This window comes from Genypterus blacodes, unplaced genomic scaffold, assembly GCF_046128005.1.
Source record: "Genypterus blacodes isolate CSIRO-AG114 ecotype Tasmania unplaced genomic scaffold, CSIRO-AGI_Gbla_v1 ptg000017l_1, whole genome shotgun sequence".
In the NCBI taxonomy this organism is placed as follows: domain Eukaryota; kingdom Metazoa; phylum Chordata; class Actinopteri; order Ophidiiformes; family Ophidiidae; genus Genypterus; species Genypterus blacodes.
In genome coordinates, this window is record NW_027466831.1 from 3521982 (window position 1) to 3540273 (window position 18292).

Here is an 18292-nt window from a genome sequence, read left to right on the forward strand (position 1 = left end):
GATACTTTTTTCAGTACACATCATGGCTGTTATCATTCAAATGTAAAAGAATTCCCAAAGCACCTGCCAGGCTCATCTCGTCCTCCCGCTCATGAATATGCACTGTACAACCCCGACACACACACGCCTAATGTTTGACCTCTCAGAAAGCAGGCGTTGTGTTCAGCGTGATCTCCGAGTCCCCTGAGGACCTTTTTTTCTTTGGAGACTACAGTCAATCATATAAGCGACCTTCAGGGACACGCTTGGCACAGCGCCCAGGCCTCAGAACTCATAGTAAGTCATTGCTCTGGTGGGAGTCAGAGTCTAGCAGCAGGGGATTAGCACATAAAAACTCTTATCTAGTAAGTTGACTGTGGCGGTATTCTGCCTGTGTGTGACCTGTAACAGACGTTATTTGGATTTTTCAGAGGAAGGATGGACAGAATGGGCTGCCTTCCCACACATGCCTTTGCCTGCTGTTTTGCAACTGGTATGTCTTAAACATTTTGGGCATGTCTTTGGACATCACAAAGAGGAAAAGACGCAGTTTATTTCTTTAGGTGCTTGTCATGCTTGCCTTAAAGTTTCGGTATTTTTCTATCCTCTCAGATGAAAATTATACCCTGTGTTCTATTAATCTGAATCTAAGACTTTATTATGGCTCTCTACAGGTAATTCATGTTCCCACAGGCAGCATTAAGCCGCACTTTGACTGAGAGAACACTGGAGGACCCATCATCATCCTCAACAAGTCATTTCATTTCTCCTGCTGGCCACTTAAGGTGGAGTGTATGATGTGTGATTGTGGCACCGATGGTTCACTGACAATCTGCCATGTAAAAGCCTCTGCTGATGGAGGCAAAGTGGTATAAAGGTAATAATAATGGGCGTGGAGGCTCTTTGCTCGGTGAAGCAGAGTAAAGTGCTTCAAATACAGGACCGGAGCTTTTACACAGAAAAGCATCTATTCTGCTGAAGCACCATCGTGTCAGACCTCAAGAAGAAATGAAAAGGAGAGACAGCTTGAAGCACAAAGCTCCTCTCTCTGTGATGACAAATGTTACTTTATAGTTTGTGTTTGCCCAGTCTCAACCATTCATTTGGGAAATAACCTTCAAAGTTGACCCTGATAATAAATCTGATAACAAAATGATCAGAGTTGCAATGAAGCACCAACAAGAGTATTTTATTGAGTTTTGCTTTTAAACTTATCCACAGGTAGTTACAGATGCTCACATGCTCTCCTGTCTTCATCATGTTGTCCTTTATGAGCTGCACATTGTACTAGAACCTAAAAGTGTCGGGTGTCAACGATAAAATAAATAAGAGTCAAGATGGAGGTTTTTAAAAAGTGCCAATCGGGTTTGTTGACAAGAAGATTTACACCATAAAAACACAATCTATGTGTCGTTACAAAGACCGGCAAGTCCATTTCCACATGTTCACGACTGACTGTACAGTATACTTAAGACTATACTGAAGAGTTAACTGTAGCTGGTTGGTAGAGTGAGTGGTGCTAATCACTGGACACTGACTATTTTTGTTAGAAATGATTAATCTCTTGACAGCATAAACCATCTAAAACATTAAACAGAGCCGCTATCTCTACATCTGGCACCGACAGGAACATTTACACGCCCAGCTGCTCTGTTTAATCAGTGCCACACTCTGATAGTATCACATACGATACTTATACGTGAATGAAGAGCCGTCAGAAGCAGAATCACCTCCTGAGCCCGGACTCAACTTGTCCAAACAAAAAGATTGTCCTCTCGAATATCTCGTCCAATAAGCTGTTCAGGTATTTACATTTTCTACAGTGTTCTAACATCGACTGACTGAGGTGTTCATCACTTGTTTTCAGAAACTATTCCATTATTAGCGATTAACGAATGAGGACAAAATGAACAGATAGACAGAGGCAGGGGAGATTTGGTCCAAACTGACTTCACTCTCTCTCCCCTCATGTGTAACTGAGCTGTGTTCATTTTGCTCTTCATCTCAAAGTGCTACTTCACACATCGCTCAGGACAAAAGGTTTAATGCTTATGAGGGCAAATTGGCATTAAGGATTGCCGACTGATGAACATTAATTCATACATTTAGAATGACTATAATGTGTGACCCGGCTGTGCTTAGAGCTCCTCTGTAACGTTTTGTGGGAGACTTGACGCACAACTTGTAGTTCGGTGCTGCAATCTGTAGAAAGGAGCGATGCCACAGTTAGGCCATACAGTGACCAGTGATGATCCCATTTACATTTGGATGTTGCGGTAACGGTGGGGGGGGTTGGGGGCGGCAGTTGCCCCAGTGATATAGTGCTGAGGTGTCACGCCATGGCAACAACTGTTGGACTGCAGAGGCGTTGTATACACTGCAGCCACTCCACGGCTGTAAATCACAGCTCTGTTTTTAGGAGGTCTCACAGCCCCTCAGACGTTTAAATCCGCTCCGCTCCGTGTCTGTGCGGCACACGGAGCGTTGATATAGGACACGTAGGTTCCTATCCCGTGTACTTCACCAGATCTTTCTGATAACACATAAATAATTTGGTTGGGGGGGATCGGTGTGGTATTCAGGTGCAGAGATCCGTCACGTTTGCGTCTGTAAGCTCGGTGTTTAGACTCACGGGAGGAGAATTCATCTTACCTGACAGCAGCGGAAAATTAAAAACATAAGGTTTAGCCTTTTAATATCGAGGTGTAAATCAATAGGAGTGCCTCAGACTTCATTTAGTTAAAAGAACTAAACAACTATTCAATATTTCTAATGATTAGTTTTATCCTCCGTTAGCTTGAGGGTAATTTTATGACCGGCTGAAAATCCTAACAAATGGAATTCATCGAATGTGTTCTTGGAAAGGAGTGCAGTGTTGGAACAGTGTGGGAGAGCATCTTAAGAGTGCTATTGCCGTGTTGATACAACCTCAGCCAACATAATCAGTAACAATGCAGCAAGTGGACAGTAATGTTGAAGACAGGAGAGCAAACACTTTTTGTCTGTGGGTTTGGAGTGATCGTGATGTGCATGTGTGTGTTTGTATTCGTTCTGTGTGAGTGAGTGTGTGTGTGTGTGTGTGCTTTTGAGTGTGTTCGAGTGTATGTGTGTGTGTGTGTGTGTGTGTGTGTGTGTGTGTGTGTGTGTGTGTGTGTGTGTGTGTGTGTGTGTGTGAGTGCGTGCGAGTGTGAGATGGGGTCAGATCTGAGTCAGCTGGTGCCAAAAACTGGACGGCATGAAGCTTTCCATCTTGTCTGCGAAGAAACCCAGGGGTGCGAAGAGTGTGCTGAAGAACTGAAGAGGAGGGAAGAGCAGAAACGGTAACAGCAGTTAAGAGAGACGTCAGTGAACTCGCTTGTATCTTCTTGCAAGGCTGTATCTGCTTGCTCTAAGCAGAGGGGGGGAGTTGGGGGCTCAAACGTTTCCTCATTTGCAGAAACACAATCATTGATTTTCTACTTGGGTTTACCTCGGCGGCCCATATTAAATAGACTACAAGATAAATACAGGAAGGACAGAAAACCACAGTCAGCCTGTGCTGTCGTCCAGCTTTTCCCCCTCCTAACCAACAGGCTCACATGAGGAATGCGATAAAGGAAACAACAATTAAATACATAAGAGCCGCAAGAATTCCAACGTGGATAAATCAAACTCTGCTGGTGCTCGTGAGGCGACGACCCGGGACATTCTACAGTGTACAGAGTACATTCTATATATACTGGATATCTATATATACATTAAGCTTTTTTTCCTCAGATGGGCTGTAGATTAGATGCGTGGCAGAATTGATGACAGTGGAGTGTGAGACGCAGCATGTTTCCCCTGGTAGCGTAGCAGCGTGTTTAAGAGTATAGGGAAGAGAAAACATTGCACTCCCACAGCCCCGGCCTTATCATTTATAAAACGCTGTTTCGCACGGACAGTGTTGACGTCTCACTGCACTTATCCACTCTGGGGATAAACTTATATTGTCCATGATTCACTTCCTTCGCAAATTTTGCCCGGAGGGATCGTGTTTATTGCGCAATCTGTACGCAACTTCAGGCGATGTTGTTGTGGCAGTTATAGGCAGCTTTGACCATTACGCATTCTTCTTCTGTTCTACCCTTTGAACGACTACGACTCTCCTAATTGAAAGCTTTCACACACACAGATCAGCTTCTAATGAATCAGATTTGTTGGAGCTGTAGGATTTATATTAAGCCCTCGTATAACTCTTTACAATTATGTTGGTAAAGTGAAAGTCAGAAGTGCGGAGAAAATATTACAACGTGCTTTTCAGTTTGAAGCTCCGGTACTTGAGGTGTGTGTGATACACTTGACACTTTAATGGTTGTATAAGTGGACATATTAGCCTGGCCAGACGAGTGAAAATCAAGTACTCCTCTAATCCTATTTAAAATATAAAATATGTGAAACATGTTATACACGTCTGGATGCAATAAATAAGGGAGAAGAAGACTCCCGCCGCCAAACGCTGCCGCTGTCTGGCCTGGCTTGGACCTTCCTGTTTGAGAGCAGCACATTCAGGGAAAATCTCTGTTTCTCCTCAGAAGGCGGTGACGTCCTCTGTGTTCCTTCCTCAATGGTTTTCCTGCACTCTATCTGAGCATTACACAAACCAGGCTCGCTGGGGCCGCTGTAAAAGTCCTCTGCACACAACCTTTCCCATAACAAAAGGATGAGCACTAGATGTTCTCTGTGGGCTTGTTTTTGCTACGAGGCTCTGTAGCGGCAGAGCCTAATAAACATCGTGACCCTAAACAAAAGATTAACCAAATTTAAGAACGGGGCCGAGCTGACTAAAAGCAGTCCAACACTTCTGTCATGAATAAAGCTGTAAAAAAGGAAGTGGTGTACACATTCGTGACTTATAAATCTGTGTGAATCTACGCTGTGCTGTTTTTGTTTGCTATGGCGATATGCTCGTATTGTTCAGCGGCGGTTGCTGATAGCCTGAGTGAAACTACGGCTTGTTTTGGAGGAGAGTTGTGACTGTACAGGCCTACGACTCCCATGAGCCTCCAGTGTTACTGACAGTGATGGAAGACAGCAATTAGCGCCAGGGTTAAAAGGTTTGTGTTACATCAAAATAACGACGGCACATTTAAAACACTGTTGGAAACAGATGAACGGAGATGAACAGCAAAACCAACATCAGGGATGAAGAACTCCCCAATCTAATTCCAAGGGATGACGTTTGATAGGTTATTGACAAGACTATGATCACCCCCCCCCCCCCTACTGACAAACCAACAAATGTTTGATTCTGCCGTGTCAATGATTCTGACAAAATGTAGCTGTTGCTGTTAAAGCGCCATCAGGTTGATAGACGTTCCATTTTTCGGCATAAACAGTGAGTGACTTTGTTTACCAAGTCTGGTTACAGAGAGATAAACTGTTTGCCCCGCTTGTTCCAGACATTCTACATGTTACAAAAGAGAAGACTATAGAAAAGAAAAACGACAATGAAATCAATTTGAAGTAGCAGAAAATCTGGTAGAGACCAAATGGGCGTGGCCTATAGGAAAGCATAAGATGGACCCAAAGGCTGACCGGTACGGAACGTTCATGAATTCTTCCCTGAATCACAACAGAGGCGCAATCCACATCAAGCAATTCCAAATGTGGTGTGTAAAGCCACAACATGGGTAGGAAGGAGACACGTGTACTTACTGCTTTGGCAAAGACACCCATGAGTTCGGGGAACTGATGTGTGAACATGGCCAGCATGGCAGTGAAAGAGCAAAGGCCTGCTGTGAAGAGGATGAAGAAGGGAAGCTCTTTTTTGGGGTATACAGACACCTCGTGGAACGCTGGAGGGAAGACCACAAAAGGAACAGCAAGAGAAAGACAGAATGTTAGAAGCTTTTAACATTAGGGACGGTCACACACACACTCTTCACACAGCTTCAGGCCACTTGTACTCACAGGGCAGCAGTTCTCTATCTGCTGTTTCTGTGCAGCCTGGGTAGGGGTAGAACAGGTGACCCTTCTCCAGTGGATAGGGAATTATTCGGAAGGCTAGAAAGAGAGGGAGACAAAGGAGTTGAGGGCGTAACCTTTTCTTCTTTTGAAACGGCTGATGCCCTTCTTAGTGAGCTGAGCGAGGTGGAGTGATACGTACTGCCCTCCCAGGTGCAGTGCAGCAGGTTTAAGGCGCCCTCTGCCCTCTTCCAGTGTTGCAGGTGGAAGAAAGCGTACGCCACCGCCTCGCTGTCACCCCTCTTCAAGATGTGCTCTGGAGGCAGGATCAGGCTCTTCATCTCTAATAAGTACTACACACAAGAGGACAGAGAAGAACACTGCTCAGTTTACCTTCACACTGTTTACATCAGGTACTGCAATCATGTTAAGAAAATGTAGCAATGCCTGAAAATTTGTCTGTAAGGGTGTGTGTGTGTGTGTGTGTGTGTTTAAGAGAGAGAGCGAAACAGAAACATGTAGAGCACAAAAGTGGACACTTGAAGAAGAGGAGCAGTGTCACTGGAGTGTGTATGAGATCATAGACCCTTTATGATAAATCAGCTCAGATGTCTTTGTAATTGATTCCTAACGCACGCGAGCCAAACCCAGATTAAAACCTCACCCAGGCTCGGGAATTTACAGCCAGACTGAAACAGGTCTTCATTTTGGTGTGACAGTGTGTTTTATGAATAGATTACGTGACGACAGCTGAGCATTAAGTCAGCCAAAGACGAACCATTACACCAAGGGGATGTCCATGCTGCTCTCTTTCTGCTGGCCAACTGTTTGGTTGTTTAAACTTAATATCCCTAAACCACAATTATGTTGTCTTTATGACCTCTGGAGGTCATAAATCACTTAGTGGAGGGTCGGTGCTTGTTTACTATATCCTACTGTGAAAGTCCCGTTGGCTAACTCCCAGTATGCTGGAAACATCTTTTCCTTACGCGTGCTATTTGTTGAGAGGCTTGTTTTGCAATTGTTCAAAGTGGGAGGGCAAACTTTCCAAACCTCTCTGTGTGTGTTATTGTTACAGTAGAGTACATTCATTCCATGAATGTGTAACATCCCCCTAGTCACCCCCACCCCACGCACACTACTGTGCAAGTTCGGCGGAGTGAATTCAGTTGGTTCACTGTGCTGACATAGGCTCACATCCCAGAGCTAAAACCACCAGAACAGATCTGCTCTCTGAAATCAATCAGAGCAGTGGTCTTCAAGAGAGAGGCACATGCTTCTCGTACCGCTTCTCTGCATTATGTGGTTTCCAGATCACAAGCTGTCCATACATAGGACTAATAATACAAAACAGTGTGTATTGACTTTGATGAACATGCCGCTCTATGTGATTTATGTCTGTGGTGCCCAGTGTGGCAAGAGTCTGTGTTAAACTAATCCAATGTGTGCGGCTGGGGCCCCCTGGGCTGGATTCCCAGGCGGCCAGCTTCACAGGGCTCTGGATCTCAGACTGACACTTTGGGAAGGTTACCCCACAGCTAATCCTGTCTAATCCCTTCCATGGTCACAGGCTCAGCCAGCCATCCATCCAGACCTCCATCCATAGATGCATCCATCCATCCGTCCATCCGTCCGTCCATCCAGTCAGGCCATGCTGCTTCACTCACCTTCACCTACCTCCTCCCGTTTCCACTCTTACCCCATGACCACAGCTCATCCCTGTCTTTCGCCCCAGCTGTCCTCAATAAACAAGCCTGGGGTTCCTGTTCAATGTAACCCCCTGACTTAACAATGGCCAGCAAACATGAGCTCCAAGTCAGTGAGGACAGTTAACAAATTAACAATCAGACATTGCTTTTCCTTATCTCTCTCACCTGTTAGGACCGGCTCAGACCCACAAGCAAGTCATCTCTAACTTCTTCTCCTGCATCAGTGCTGCTAAGACCATCCAACCGTCATGAAGTTCCTTGGACAACTCAGGATCCCAGCCTTATCCACCACACCCTGAACCTCTCACCTTCATGAGGAAAAGCTCAAGGGCCAAGCAGCTAACTAGTGGAACCAACCCACTTCACTTTTCACACTTCTACAGTAACTGCTGTCCCATCCTCCCTCCTTTCTTTTCTTTCCATTCTTTTATCCTCTCTGGTCATCACAGGGGTAGACAGCCAGAAGCTGCTTTTCTTCCTTTCTCACTTATCCTGTCTGACTTACTTAAATCACCCCTAGAATATTCACCTTTCATCTTCTTCCACTCCCTTGGCACCACCAAGCCCTCCATTCATACAGGAAACACCTTGTCTCTTGTAAAATACTGTACAACTTCTGAAAAACACACCGCTTCTAAACTGTCATAGTCACTGTCCATAGTAACTGAAAGTGTATCCTTTAAGTTATACCTGGACTTTTTAATACATGTCCATATTCCAAATATTTCCATCTCCATATTAGTGTAATGTAGGTCTGGGTCCTCTGTGTTTTAAGATTAACAATTTAGACAAGCAGGCGGCTCAGCTGTCCTTCCTTGCATGCCACAGGATTAGACCTGGTGACACCTCAGTCCTCTGTGCTGGCCTCCTCCCCCCCTCCACCCTCTCCCCTCTCTCTTGTCCCTCGCTCTGCTTCTGCACTCCCCGTCTTCTCTTTGATGAAGGGATTGAGTTTCGTGTGTTCTCCTTTTATCCTTTGGCAGTCATACGTCCACAGCATAACTCATAAGCTGCCTCCTGATTCTAATCTGTGGCACTTAGCCGCACACAATAGAACATGCAGGCAACAGTGACATCAGCCCTGCAGTGACTCTATATGGGTCAGAAACACATACTGTATGTTCCCTTCAGAGAACCTAAAGACATACAGGTGTTGGGAATAGAAACACAACAAAGATTAAGCATTTCCTACAACACTGTGACATCCCGTACAAAGGCAGGGTAAGGTTGCAGAAAACTAATATTCTCTCAAAGTAGATGTAGGCTAGGACGGAGCAAATTATCAACAAGCAACTAGGCACTATTCCTTATTCAAAACAAACCTCATCCATCTTAATTCAGAGAAGCCCATTGCTGCTGCTCCAGCTCAATTTAGAAAGCTAAAATCCAATCTCAGAGTTTAACTCATCCAAAGTCTACATTTCTGGACCCTGACAGCCAATCTAGATGAGAAAGTGTCAAGCCAGAATGGGGTGGGATGAAAAACTGGCTGCTAAAGTGGAGTAAACTAGCAAGGTAGATAGGATCTGGTGTCCCTGAATGCTTTGAAATAAATGTGCATGGACAAAGTGAGAGTAAATGTAAATGTAAAGCAGACCCAGGTGGCCAGGACACTTGATCAGCTACACAAGCAACCAGCAAACTGTCAGTTTCTTAAGCAGTGGCTGGTAAAAGGAGCTGATTGGAATAGACAGACAGATGGAGGGAAAGGGAGGAGGAGGGGCAGAGGCAAGAAGACGAGAAGAAGAGGAAAATTGAATGGAGCGAAGCAGAATACGTGGAAATTAGGAGGGGTTTATGTCAGAGAAGGATGGATGAGGAGGAGGTGCAGGAAGGACCAAAACAGCTGTGGGTATCTAGTGTGTGTCTGTTTGTGTGTGTAGCTGTGAAGGCAGTTTGCTACCTCTGCATGATTTTCATATAAAGCGTAATCTCCTGATGCATATCAACACAAACGCATTGTGCTTGACCTAAATGTCCCCTTATTGCTCCACCTGTCCAAGGTTAAGGAGTCGAGGGGGTTTGTGGGGCCTATGAATACATGATTACACACGTGTAAAAGGGCAGGGGTGGCTCTGATTAGGTACGCCTGTTTCAGTTCAGTCCCACACTTGTATCTAATAGGGCAGGCGTCTCTCCAACACACAAACACACACCACACACCTTGAAATGTTGTTATTAAGTCACATATTACAGATAAGAGAACTCTCTGGGTGTGATTAATTATTATATTATCATAATATAGGTGAATGACTTATCAAAATAAATGTGATGTGCTGATGCTTTTCTATGATGTCATGAATGTGTTGGCCGCTGGTAAACATTGTAAGGATGTTTTAAGAGTTAGTTTTGGCTTCACTTCACGTGATGAAAACCTGTCAGAATGATTGGCCTTTTACTGACAAAAATGATTGATTGATGATCAACCATTAAACAAAATGGACTTGGTGATTAAGAATAAACATAAATGCTTTACAGCCCAATGTTGTGGTGACTCTTGAGGTTAAATTAAGTTAGGTCTCTGAAGTCATATAGCGCTTTTATCCAAAGCCCTTACAATGACCTCACATTCACCCATTTATACACCGGTGCATACAAGGCGTCGACCTGCACACCGGGAGCAGTTAGGGGGGTTCAGTGTCTCAGGAACATTTCAACATGCTCCCTAGAAGGAGCTTGGAGTCCAACCAGGAATCCCTAGACGGCCTCTCTACCTTCCTGAGCGATGATGATGCCGCCTCTGTGCGAGAGCTGTGTGTAAAATTTACTGTAGGGCAGGTGCACTCATCATTCAGACACTGACAACACAGAGCACACACACAACCCCCCCGCCCCGCTCTACTGTTAGGTTTGTATATCCAGTGAGTCAAAAACCCAACACAGCTTAGTTATGAGGCCTGATTCAGATTAGCACAGATCAGATCAGACACTGAAACATGAGATCACATTAAGCTTTAAGCCTTGCTATAAGTTGCCATAATGTCATGTAGCTATCTGACAGAAAGTCATTTTTAATAAAGTCAGTGAGGAGATAGAGGTGGTCTCTAACTGGCTCACGGGGACGCTAAGAGGGGACGAGGGAACATGAGAGGATAAGAAAGAGGATGAGGGTGTGTGTGATGAGAGGGGCGAGGACGGGTGCCTCTGGGCAGGGTGGGGAGGGGGCAGTTGGAGAGACACTGAAGATGAGGGCCTTCACTTTAAAATCAAAGGTTGGAATCCCACCCCCAACCCCCCCACCGGTGCCCGGGAATGCCCCCTCACACACCAACACACAGATTCTCTTTCTCTCTCTCGCAGAAAAGGAGTCCGCAGGATGAAACAACACCACACTACAAAGGCTAAACGGAGACAAATCTCTGCTGCGACTCTAGGTGTTCCATGTCTTTGTGTGCGTGTGTGTATGGGTCATCTAATCCTGTGGGAACTGACATGAAGGGGCACAGAGACGTCGGGAGGGAAGTTGTACTCCCAGGTGTCTCCTTGCTCAGGTGAATTGAGAGTTACATTCTACAGTGTAACCTTGTAATCAGCCTGCTGTTTGACTCCACATTTTCCTATGGACCCCAACGAGAAATTCTGAGAAATCCAGGCGATCAGAAGAGGGTCCCATTCTGATTTAAACATTATATTTTGAGTTCTGCTACGTTATTTTGACCTACTAACTTACAGAAGGGAAGACAGAAAGGTGCGCACGCACGCATGCCCACGCGCACGCGCACACGCACGCACGCACACACACGCGGGGGCGTTTAAGACTGCAGCTAACACCTGAAGTGTGCTAAAGGAGGTCAAGTGGCACTGTGTGAAGACCTACACTGCCACCTGCTGGTAGCCCTGGTTACATGTCTGGAAGAACAACTGCACAAACCAGTTACTAATCTGATTTTAGAATCTAAACGCAATCATTGAAAACATGCGGTTGAAGATAGATCCCTCCAAATGCCTCCTGAGGATACTGAAAAATACATTTGGCTGAGCAAAAACTAATTTCTGTCTGGATACTGCATAAAGAGAAGTATATGGTTACAAACAGGCTACAGCTCAGACATTTAACTGTTGATAATCCACTGGACATGAAATGACAGCACTATTGCGTTTACACCTTCAGATTTAAACACAACAATGGTGTAAATGTAATCTAGAGAGTAAGTGAGTGGAAGTAATCTATTTGATGGTGGATAATATCACAACTGACCTTTGGCACATGCGGATTGAACTCGACAGCTCTGTGTATGGCCTCCACAGCGTTCATCTCCGCTGTGCTTAGACCCCGCCTGGATGCTGCTTCTGGAGAGAACCTGGAACGACACAGCACGCGCTTGTTCAGGTTACATACTGCTTAGAGTTATGCAAGGTTCATCGCGATCATAAATATTTGCAACTTAATGCACCAGAAGGAAACATACTTATCTGATACAGCCCGTGCTTTCAGCAGTGCTGATGTGTAGCATATAGTGGCTGATTTTGGCAAGCTGATGTCTACAATGGCAGCGGAAAGGTGGAGGCATGTGAGATATGGCAAACCAATACAGCAGGGAAAATGTGAAGTATTTGCTTAGATGCTATTTTACCATCGTATTTGGCAAGGACGGCTTGGACATCAGCGTATGCTTGAAGCTCCAGAAGTGCTTCTAAGAGGTTTTCATGTATATTTAACATTCCCAACAATGGGAACTCCTTCATTAACTGCAAAGAGATTTAAAAAAAACAAACAAACAGTACATTAATACACTGTTAGATTGTGTTATTGTTGCATTGCCACTGTCGTCCTCCCATGGCTGACATTCAATGCATTCATAGGTTCAAAAATGTAAATTCTAAATCCTTCTGACGGTGCGAATGCGCCAGAAACATTAGCAACACTACACTCATCAAAAGCCCAAGAAACCCATCCACCCTCTGATGCTGGCTGAGCTATTTGACAGATTGCATTCGGGGGATTCTTGCCAGCACCCAGTAGCAACAAGCAATATGAGCTGCAATTCAGGAAAGAGACAAAATTCTGATGCTTAAAACTCACATCTCTCATCATCTTCACTGCTTCTTTGATCCGTCCCAGCTTGCGTGCACACATGGCCAGTCTGCGTTTGATGTACACCAGTAAGTTGATATCTTTTCCAGCTATGCGCGGGGAACAGAAACAACGAGACATTTCATAAACAAAGAGTGAGAAGCATAAACCATGAGTAACCTGGATAGCTTTATGACCCTAACTTAACATTTAAATAAGAATATTCTGGTTTTAGAGCTATTTTCCTGTCGGTTTGCCTGAGGATTTACCGAGGATGAAAACTTCCTGTATTCAAACGCACTCTTACCAATACTCAAAGCTTTTTTGAAGAGGCGCTCGGCCTCTGTGATTGTTGTGGCTTCCTCCTCTGCTAGAAGCACATAAGCAGCAGCACATCTGTAATATAGAATAAATGCAACCTCAAACGTAAGACACAGCCTCAATCATCATCATCAAGCTTTCCTTTATGGTAAACGACACAATAGTAACATTTAAATGCCGGCAGAAATCTTAAGACGTAATGCAATTGCGGCTATAATGTATAATAATATTGATCAGATGTGACTATGTAAGACTGAAACTCACTCCTGGTTCATTTCTATGGCCTGGTAAGCTGCTCGGATCCTGGCTTGAGGATTTCTTTCCCTCCAGGCCTTCTGCATCACTGAAATAAGAGAATGGACTATGATAGATATGTATAGAAGAGGAGAGGTGACATCCTGTGTAGATAAAAATAATGCATGGCCCTGACATTTACCAGGGAAACACAGAGAACGCTGCCATGTCGTGACATTTTATACTATGATTCAAGGTGATCTTCAGGACATTCTGGACATTAATGTAGCTATTTTAGTGTGAGAGCCTGTGGATAAGGGGAAACAGCAACAATACAGGAGTCACTATCAGCTTAAACACGAGATCAAAGCACCAGGGTCTTGCTTGTTGTGCGTTCTCCGAGCCAGAGGTCAGGAGCTCAGTGAATACCAGTCTGGAAACCTGCACCAGGATCATGTGCAGCCAGGATCCTGTTTCTGTGCTGCATCAACACAGTGTTACAATTGCAGGGCACCTTACAATAAGTCATGGCTTTGTTTTAATTATCTTGTTCCCTCATATGATTGTCTTGTGGCAAAGAGGTAACTATCTCTCTCTCATGCATTATAAGTCATGGCCACGCATCATTTCTTATTCATACAGGATTTCACTTCTCCCTTCCCCTTACATCTTAGAAAAAGAACCTGGGCACCCCACGACCACGGAAATGTTCAATCTCTGGTTTTAATGTTAAACTGTTTGCACCGATGTGTAAATGATTCAAACTCACCGGCGTCCTCTGGCCTCAGCTGCTGAGTGTCTCCAGTGAAGAAGGTCTGGTGATCTTGAGCAGACAAGTTCATATCGTAATACGTTAAGGGTTCCTTCCCTGTCACCCAGGTGTACCTGCCAAGCACAGAGTTGATACGGTGCAAAAGATTTATGGTAACTAAAGAGTAATACTCCTGCAGCATAATTGAGTGCATTAACTTTGATTCACACTTACCTGTTATATTCTGCACCTCTGAAGAGATTTAACGGGTTTCTCCAGACTTTACACTCTACAAAAAACAATACACGATGATGAGGATGAGTGTTATTACCTTAAATACAATTCAGATTCTATTCTAAAACTATGCAGACCAAGCATAAGCATGAAGGAGAAGTGGCAGCGTTATATTATATCTACCTGAAACACTGGGCCTGGGCTCTGCGTCTCCATTCACAGACGAGAACAACCCGGTGGTAGAGCTGCTCTCCACCCCGCCCAGCAGAGGACGCAGGTGGCTCACCGACACCTGCTCAATGAACGAGGTCCCATACTTGCGAAAATACCACCATTCAAATATCTAGGAGAAAAGGGATAATAAGCTATAAATTTGGGGTCTGAAAGTGAATTTTGAATGAGGTCGCTGACAGTGGCATCTATTTCTACCATGCATTTTAACAGTGTGCTGTAAAGACATTTGGAAAGTGAAATTAGAGCGTATATTCATTTTAAAACTCACAAGTATAAGTCCAGAGATGAGAGAGGAGGTTCCAGTGAGTGCAACATAGAATTTAGGAGTCAGTGTATTCAGAAACACTGATGCTGAAAGAAGAACAGGAGGGAGTTTAATGTGCTAAGTCACCACAACATGACCACAAACGCTCATAAATACATGTCGTATCAAAGATGAAAGCAAATTAAAAGGTCACAGTGAATTTGAAACAGCAAAACTCACATATATGATATCTTATATACAGATATCAGTCTTCTGTGTGTTATATGTAAATGCTCACACAATACTGATATTTACATTGTGCTACGTTGTTTGAATGTATTAAGTATATTAGTATAGATAAATGACTAAATGCTTCTCAGCGCCATTTTATGCATTCTAATATTTAACAGTGTGTATTTAAGGTTTATGTGCGACGAGTGAATAAAGCTCTTCTCTATTCTTCTCTAACAATAGAACATAGCTCTTGCATAGCAGGTGTACAGTATGTAGACTTGTACGAGCAAGTTGTCACTCAAAACATCGACTACAAAACGCGAATACGTACAATACTTAGAGGAGACATGGAGGTAAGTAAGTAGGAATATATTTGTATCGTTTGCTTCAACCCTGAGCAGAAAATCGTGAGTATTTGTCTCTTGAACTCCGCTTTGCTCCCAGCTAAAGCCTGCTAGTAGGCTAACCGTACCTAGCCTAGCCGCTGCGTTCGCTCACCTGAGGTAAGAGTTTCCTGCAGTTTCAGCGGGCTCCACAGCACGTAGATCATGATGAGGACCATGACGAGCCAGATGAAGCACACGTACGTCCATGACCAGCACAGCCACGATTTTAATTTCTCTGTGAAACCGAGGGATTGAGGATTACTGCTAGAAGCGTCCTCCATGTTTCTCCGGATGTCTGTAAACAGAGGGGTCACGTGACAAGGAGGAGCGGACCTGGAGTTTGCAAACCGGTAACGTCCATTCAGAAATGCTCGCGCGGGTTACCGAGTAATCGGTTAGCCGGTTAGTCGTAACCTTTTCTTCAATAATCGTCGATTGTTCGAAACGTCAAATGATCAGTTTCTGAGTCTATCGCACAATGAAAGTAATCATTTGTGGACATATACCACCTTAAATGCCAATGAAATGATCGATTTAATGTTTTAGTTGTTCCTTTTTGGTGACATTTGCAGATTCTTTACAGATGTTGCTTTACCTAATCTCCTGTTCTTTGCATCCCTTCCCAACAGTGACATTCGCTTCCTCTTTGGCATTGTGCAAGTGTCTTCTCTTTGGAATTGGAATATGAAGTCTTTCGCTCTATTCATGATGTCATATGTGGTTATATACATGTCTACTGTGACATCATTGATGATCTGGATTACATTATGATGGGTGCTAGGGTGGCTCCATTGGTGTCAAACGTTTGGTTATGCAAATAATTACTGCTTATCGAGTATTTATGTAAAATACAATGACAATGAAAAGCACCTGAACTGATGTTTTTCGCCAGTTTTGAGGCAATTGTAGGAATAGGAAGTACCAAAAGCACATCTAAGATGAAGACAGACATAAGGACATAAGAGACAAAACACACATCCCATGCAATAAGACACATTATTAAAACGAGTGAAGTCTTGGAAACTGTACAGCCTAAAGTAATCATATCCACAGATTTGTTTTGAACATCTATCTAAATTAATCCTACTTAATCCTAAACACAATCAAAAATCCCCCATGAATCATTGGTAGCAGCATCAAGTGGAATATACTGTAATAAAAAACTACTTTTAAAACTACAACACAAACAGGTATTAGTTACAGATAGAATCATTTTACTTAATGAGCCTTGGGTGATATAAATTGATTTAATAATTTACATGCATTGGGTTTATTATTGCTTTGGGCCAATGCAGCCAATTTAAGAGCATTAGCAGAATTGTCTCAGCAATAACTGAATAATATTAAAAACAAATAAGAGCTGCAGTAATTTTGGTGACCAGAACAAACATTCTGTAATGAATCAGTGGGCAGTGGGGCACTACAAGGAGATGGTATTTTTTATGTGACAGGCAATATCTCTCAAATGTACATTTAATACAAAATTAATGATTCTATTATGTCTATTATTTCTCCTCTAAAACAGATCTGGGCCTTGAACTCCTTGGCTATTTTACCAACATTTATCATCTCTTCCATAAAGTGTCTGCAGCCAGAAGCCTTCAGGGGCTCATTTCCAACCCATTCTATCCTGTACTACAATTTATAGCCAGTAAGTGGGGCCATTACCCCATAAATCCATTCACGTCTGAAGTCAAGCCCGACTGCAGGTGGAAACAAGGTTCAATTCCATTTTCTTCCATGTAGTCCTCAAATTAATATCCATTTCATTTTTAATCAGTTCTACCAAAACTTATCAAACTGCTTATTCAAGCCTTTTCAAAGGGCAATATTTGAGTGCATTAAAGCCAAGATTGTTGAAATTGTTGAGTGGGTTCAAACTTGCCATTTCCATGATTTATAGTAATAAATTCAGTTTAGTAAAAGCCAACAACAAGCTTTTTGCAAAACATAGTAGAAACGCACAATGCTATGTGAACACATAACCCACAGCAGCACTCATTTTGTGTGATTGACTCCCAACTCCCAACCAGGACAAGAATAAATGTGATTTGTTAGAGTGCACTGGAGTTGGAGGTTACAGCCAGTGAATGACAGAGAGCCTGATTTGGTCCTGTTCATAAATGCCCTTGGGTGTTTTCTGCCTGATGCTGATGGACAGGCACACACAGGGTTAAAGGCCTGTCATATAAATCAGGTGCAGTCGCTTCAGAGGTGAAAGCATGCATGATGCCACCGACAGGAAGGGAGAGAAAGAAGAAAAAAAAGAGGGTAGAGAAAGAGAGAAGGGTAAGTGGACAGAGGGACAGGGAGGGGAACAAGACAGATCTGTGGACGTTACCTGGAAGCTTCTGCATGACGTGCATGTCTGAATGTAATTCCCCTCCTCGTATAAATCACGCATGTAGCTTCCAAGAACACACTGGGTCAACACTCCTATCGCCATCATGCACCACTTAAACTGTTACACATTAACAAAAGTCCAATAAAATATCAATTTAGATAGATGCAGGAGCCCTTACAGATTTTCTGTATGCATCACGTTCATATTCCTCCCTAAGAGTTTGAAATGGTTGGCAAAAAACTGATTTGCATACATCTAAAACACAAGCTTCATATAGAAAATTGCGACATACTTGAAAGTCTGCAAACAACAGACACGGGCTTAGAACAAAATGTGACCTGAGCTGCACATAAACGGTCTGCCAGCTTCCAGCCACGCAGAAACAACATCTTTCATCATTTCACAGGCACCTGTATACTTAAAGTTAATTTTCAATTTCATGTCTGGTATCTATCCAACCATTCTGGACTTTGTGTCCTCTTCATATAGTCCTCTCTAATTCTCTCCATAAAGCTTCTAACCATAGATATTTAATTGGTGTTTTCACTGAAACACACTGCATTTCTCACTCCCATTGTTACTTAGCAGGCTGCTCTTAAAGGCTTTGCACCACCCACCATTCTGTTAATCATACTGTTCCCAAAGTCTGTGTCTTTTTTTTTAAACAAATCAGGATTTATTGG

At 43.5% G+C, this 18292-nt stretch overlaps 1 protein-coding gene across 1 annotated transcript; it reads right to left on the reverse strand.

Annotated features, from left to right (window-relative positions):
• Positions 1-1152: 1152 nt before the first annotated feature.
• On the reverse strand, positions 1153-15573 carry st7l (suppression of tumorigenicity 7 like). Its single transcript, XM_076141163.1, has 15 exons — positions 15378-15573; positions 14670-14752; positions 14351-14510; positions 14168-14222; positions 13952-14067; positions 13213-13291; positions 12935-13023; positions 12637-12737; positions 12188-12302; positions 12023-12095; positions 11812-11914; positions 6107-6257; positions 5911-6003; positions 5656-5795; positions 1153-3273 (listed from the first exon to the last, which is right to left on the reverse strand). Exons 1-15 carry the CDS (start codon positions 15544-15546, stop codon positions 3178-3180), a joined length of 1623 nt encoding a protein of 540 aa, XP_075997278.1. The 5' UTR covers positions 15547-15573; the 3' UTR covers positions 1153-3177.
• Positions 15574-18292: the final 2719 nt, after the last annotated feature.

Coding starts and splice junctions, on each gene's coding strand:
- st7l (XM_076141163.1), bottom strand. CDS start 15,546: ATGGAGGACGCTTCTAGCAGTAATCCTCAATCCCTCGGTTTCACAGAG. Junction 14,753..15,377: donor GCAGGAAACTCTTACCTCAG/GTGAGCGAACGC, acceptor TTCTTCTTTCAG/CATCAGTGTTTCTGAATACA. Junction 14,511..14,669: donor TCATCTCTGGACTTATACTT/GTGAGTTTTAAA, acceptor CTTTTCTCCTAG/ATATTTGAATGGTGGTATTT.